Raw genomic sequence first — 5,278 nt, forward strand, 5'->3', positions numbered from 1 at the left:
CCAGGGATGTGCGGGTTAGGGTGGATTGGCCGTGCTAAATTGTCCCGCAGTGCCCAGGGATGTGCAGGTTAGGGTGGGTTAGCCAGGGTAAATGCAGGATTGCGAGGATAGAATAGGGGGTTGCTGGGTCTGGATGGGTTCCTCTTTGGAGTGTCAGCATGGACCCGTCGGGCCAAATGGCCTCTTTCCACACTCTAAGTATTTCTACAATCCCATGATTCTGAACGTCAAGGAAGCTCAAGGCTTGGGGGCCTTGTGCTGGAAAGTGGGGATCAGTCAGCATAACCTTGATGGGCCAAAGGGCCTCTTCCATGCCGTCCTCTGACGGGGTTTTTGTTTTTGCCTGCAGGTGTCCCGGTTGTTGCCGCTGGCCCCTGAATGTTGGGTATCCAGGGGCTGTAGATCGCTGACCCTGGGGAAGAGGGGTCTGGCCGGCTGGCACCGCCAGGGAGATTGCCCCCGGGTGAGGGGTCTCCAGCCTCTGCTCCCTCCGTCGGCCTGCGCCATGTCGGACTGCATCCTGAACCTGGACTTCTCGCCGGTGCAGCCTTCTGTAGTGGCTCAGCCCAGCCTCAAACATAAGCGGTTCTTGAAGAGGCGGGCCTACCTGGAGAGCAGGGGCTACCTGAGCAAGAAACGGGGCTCGTGGAGCCGGCCGGGGCGGCCCCCTCCCTCCACCCACCAGACCCTGAGGCCCTCCGGCATCCCTAACGGGGAGGCGGAGAGGACGGGTAAAGGGAGCCAGGGGGCTAACCGGCCCGTCGGCCGGGGTGCAGCCCTCTCGGAGAAGGACCAGCTCCTGGCTGAGTGTCAGAGCGGACTACCTCCCCCTGGCCGGGGCGGTCCCCCCAGACCCCAGCACGCTGCCAGGCCTGCTCCCGCCCCAACCCCGCCCCGGGGACCCCACAAGCCTTACAAGTGCTTGGCCCTCGACTGCGAGATGGTGGGCACGGGCCAGGGGGGCAAGAGGAGCGAGCTGGCCCGCTGTAGCCTGGTGGGTTATGACGGAGAGCTGGTCTACGACAAGTACATCCTGCCGCCCAACCCCATTACCGACTACCGGACCCGCTGGAGCGGCATCCGGCGGCACCACATGAGGAACGCCACGCCCTTCAAACTGGCACAGAAAGAGGTAAAAGGCCAAGGGTGTGGGACGGGGAGGGGGCGGGCGCATGGGTTAAAGGCCACGGTGTGGGCGGGGAGCGGTGTCGGGAATGTTCAGGCTCATTCAGAGAGGGGCCGGAACTGGAGGAGGCCATTCAGCCCCTCCACCCCCTCCTCAAGCCTGTTAGGAATAGCAAGAGGCCATTCAGCACCCCCCTCCTCCTCGAGCCTGTTACACAGGAACAGGAGGCCATTCAGATCCCCCGCCCCTGCCCACCCAAGGCTATGACGTAGGAAAAGGAAGCCATTCAGCCCCCCTCCTCAAGCCTGTTAGGAATAGCAGGAGGCCATTCAGTTCCCCCCATCGAGCCTGTTAGGAATAGCAGGAAGCTATTCAGCCCCCCTCCTCGAGCCTGTTACGCAGGAACAGGAGGCCATTCAGTTCCCCCCCCAACCCAAGGCTGTTGCACAGGAACAGGAGGAACCGTCCTGTTAGCGCTGCGCTCGCTCTAAGACCAATACCTTGTTGCTGTGATGTGGCAAGGGTGGCTCACTGTATTGACAGGTCTCTATGTCGAATTTCTGCAGATATTAAAGCTGCTGTGCGGGAAGATTGTGATTGGTCACGCTGTCCACAACGACTTCAAGGCGCTGAACTACTTCCACCCACAATCCCTGACCCGTGACACCTCGAAGATCCCACTCCTAAACCGCAAGGCCGGCTTCCCTGAGAAGGAGGCAGTCTCACTGAAGAAACTCACAAAACAGCTGCTCCATCGAGACATCCAGGTGGGTCAATGCCAGCCACAACTCCGTAGCTCAAACACCTTAACCCAGACTGAACCCCTGTTCATCACCACACCTCCATTCACCCCTGTCTCTGTCACCTCCTCCATCCCCCTACACCCCCTCCCTATCTCTGTCACCTCCTCCATCCCGTACACCCCCACCCTATCTCTGTCATCTCCTCCATCCCGTACACCCCCACCCTATCTCTGTCACCTCCTTCATCCCGTACACCCCCACCCTATCTCTGTCACCCCCTCCATCCCGTACACACCCTCCTTATCTCTGTCACCTCCTCCATCCTGTACACCCCCTACCTATCTCTGCCACCTCCTCCATCCCATACACCCTCTCCTTATCTCTGTTAACTCCTCCATCCCGTACACCCCCACCCTATCTCTGTCACCTCCTCCATCCCGTACACCCCCTCCCTATCTCTGCCACCTCCTCCAGCCCCTACACCCCCTCCCTATCTCTGCCACCTCCTCTGGACCCTACACCCCCTCCCTATCTCGGGAATATCCTTTCTGCATTTACCATGTCTAGTCCTGTTAGAATGTTAGTGGTTTCTATGAGAACCCCCTCCTTCTAAACTCCCAGTCAATAAGTTCTAACTGATCCAGTCTCTCTTCTTACATTAGTCCTGCCATATCAGGAATCAGTCTGGGAAACCTTGGCTGCCCTCCCTCAACAGCAAGAATGTCCTTCCTCAGATACGGAGACCAAAACTACACACAGTATTCCAGGTGTAGTCTCACCAAGGCCCTGTCTAAATGCAGCAAGACCTCCCTGCTCCTGTAATTGAATCCTCTCACTCTGAAGGCCAGTATACCATTCACCTTCTTCACCGCCATCTGTATGTGCATGAGATAGTAGGAACTGCAGATGCTGGAGAATCTGAGACAACAAGGTTTAGAGCTGGATGAACACAGCAGGCCAAGCAGCATCAGAGGAGCAGGAAAGCTGATGTTTCGGGCCTAGACCCTTCTTCAGAAACATCAGCCTTCCTGCTCCTCTGATGCCGCTTGGCCTGCTGTGTTCATCCAGCTCTACATGTTGTTATCTCTGTATGTGCATGCTTGCTTTCGGTGACTGGTGTACAAGAACAGCCAGTTGCACCTCCCCCTTCCTTTCCCAATCCATCTATCGGCATTCAGATAATCATCTGCTCTCCTGCGTTGGTTACCACAGTGGATAACCTCACCTTTGTCCACTTTATGCCAACTCAACAACTTCAGTGCATAAACGCTGCCGCTTATTTTAATTGCATTTTCCATCCATGACCCTGTTGTCTTGTTTACATTTTGAATTGTACTCAGTACCATTTGGGCCAGGCAATGACCATCTCTAATAAGAGACAATCTAATTGGGTACTGCAGCACATGGACTGCCCACTTGATTGGCACCACATCCACTCCCTCCACCCCCAATGCTTAGTAGCAACAGTGTGTACCATCTACAAGATGCACTGCAGCGACTCACCAAAGATCCTTCGACAGCACCTTCCAAACCCATGACTACCTCCATCTAGAAGAACAAAGGCGGCAGATACATGGGCACACCACTCCCTGCAAATTCCCTTCCAAGCCACTCACTATCCTGACTTGGAAATATCTCGCTGTTCCTTCAGTGTCGCCGGGTCAGAATCCTGGAATTCCATCCCTAAGGGCATTGTGGATCACCCTACAACTTACTACAACCCCCTCAAGGGGCAATTAGGGACGGGCAATAAATGCTGGCCCTGCCAATGGTGCCCACATCTCTCGAGTGAATAAAACCTATTTTGTTCTATTTGCACCAACCGTTAACATCTATTTTGCGTCCTGATCATTTCTTTACTCCCATTAGTAGTCCCTTTAACTTTTGTTCTGGGCTCCCTTCAGCATTTGTTCCACTTACTCCTCCTCCCCACTTTGTGCAAAACATAAAAAACGTCCCCTTCGGCTCTGAAGAATCATACCGGACTTGAATCGTAGAGTCATGGAGTCATACAGCATGGAAAGAGACCCTTCTGACCAACCAGTCCATGCCAACCACAATCTCAAACTAAACAACTCCCATATGCTTGCTGCTGGTCTGTATCATTCCAAACATTTCTTATTCATGTACTTTTCCAAATGTCTTTTGAATGTTGTAACTGTACTCGCATCTACCACTTCCTCTGGAGGTTAATTCCACACATGAACCACTCTCTGTTCCTAAAAAAAATTTGCCCCTTGTGTCTTGTTTAAATCTTTCTCCTCTCCTTAAAAATATGCCCTCTAGTTTTGAGCTCCCCTAACCTAGGGAAAAGACACTTGCTGGTCACCTTATCTATATCTCTCATGATTTTATAAACCTCTATAAGGTCACCCCTCAACCTGCTACACTCCAGTGAAAAAAGTCCCAACCTATCCAGCCTCTCATTATAACTCAAGCCCTCCATTCCCAGCAACATCCTGGTAAATCTTTTCCAAACCCCTTCCAGTTTAATAACATCCTTCCTATAACAGGCCGATCAGAACTGGACACAGTGCTCCAGAAGAGGCCTCACCAACGTCCTGTAAAACCTCAACGTTACGTCCCAACTCCTATACTCAGAGGTCTGAGCAATGTAGCCAAGTGTGCTAAATGCCTTCTTAACCAAGCTATCGATGTAAGAACAAAAGAGAAGTACAGCACAGGAACAGGCCCTTCGGCCCTCCAACCCTGTTCCGATCAGCACGCCCTGACTAAACTAAAAAAACAAACCTTCTGCCTTATTCAGTGCCTATCCCTCCACTCCCTCTCTATTCATGTAACCTTCCAGATGCCTCTTAAATGTCGCCAACGTGTCTGCTTCCACCACCACCTCTGGCAGTGCATTCCAGGCTCCTACCACTCTCGGCATGAAAAACTTCTCTATTCACGTCTCCCTTAAACTTTTGCTCTCTCACCTCGAACCTGTGCCGCTTTGTAACTGATACTTCAACCCTGGGAAAATGTCTCTGACTATCCACCCTATCCATGCCTCTCATAATTTCATAGACCTCTATCAGGTCTCCTCTCAGCCCCCGTCTTTCCAATGAAAACAATCCCAGTCTTTTTAACCTTTCCTCATAGAGAATGCCCTCACTGGGCAACGTCCTGGTGAACCTTTCTCTGCACTCTGTCGAAAGCTTCCAGGGCGGCACAGTGGCTCAGTGGTTAGCACTGCTGCTTCACAGTGCCAGGTACCTGGGTTCAATTCCACCCCCTTGGGCGACTGGAGTTTGCACATTCTCCCTGTGTCTGCGTGGGTTTCCTCCAGGTGCTCTGGTTTCCTCCCACAGTCCAAAGATATGCAGGCTGGGTGGATTGGCAGTGCTAAATTGTCCCGTAGTCCCAGGGATGTGCAGGTTAGGGTGGATTGGCCGTACTAAATTGTCCT

General features: G+C 53.2%; 1 protein-coding gene across 2 annotated transcripts in view; it reads left to right on the top strand.

Annotated features, from left to right (window-relative positions):
• The window catches only part of isg20l2 (interferon stimulated exonuclease gene 20-like 2), a 9,571-nt gene that overhangs the window by 2,161 nt on the left and 2,132 nt on the right, over positions 1–5,278 (top strand). For both annotated transcript variants that reach the window (XM_048620427.1, XM_048620428.1), the window contains exons 2-3: positions 350–1,132; positions 1,693–1,893. In XM_048620427.1, coding sequence (XP_048476384.1) covers positions 350–1,132; positions 1,693–1,893 — 984 coding nt within the window. The remainder of the gene's footprint in view (positions 1–349; positions 1,133–1,692; positions 1,894–5,278) is intronic.

Source organism: Rhincodon typus, chromosome 46 (assembly GCF_021869965.1).
Source record: "Rhincodon typus isolate 14 chromosome 46, sRhiTyp1.1, whole genome shotgun sequence".
NCBI classification, from domain to species: Eukaryota; Metazoa; Chordata; class Chondrichthyes; order Orectolobiformes; family Rhincodontidae; genus Rhincodon; species Rhincodon typus.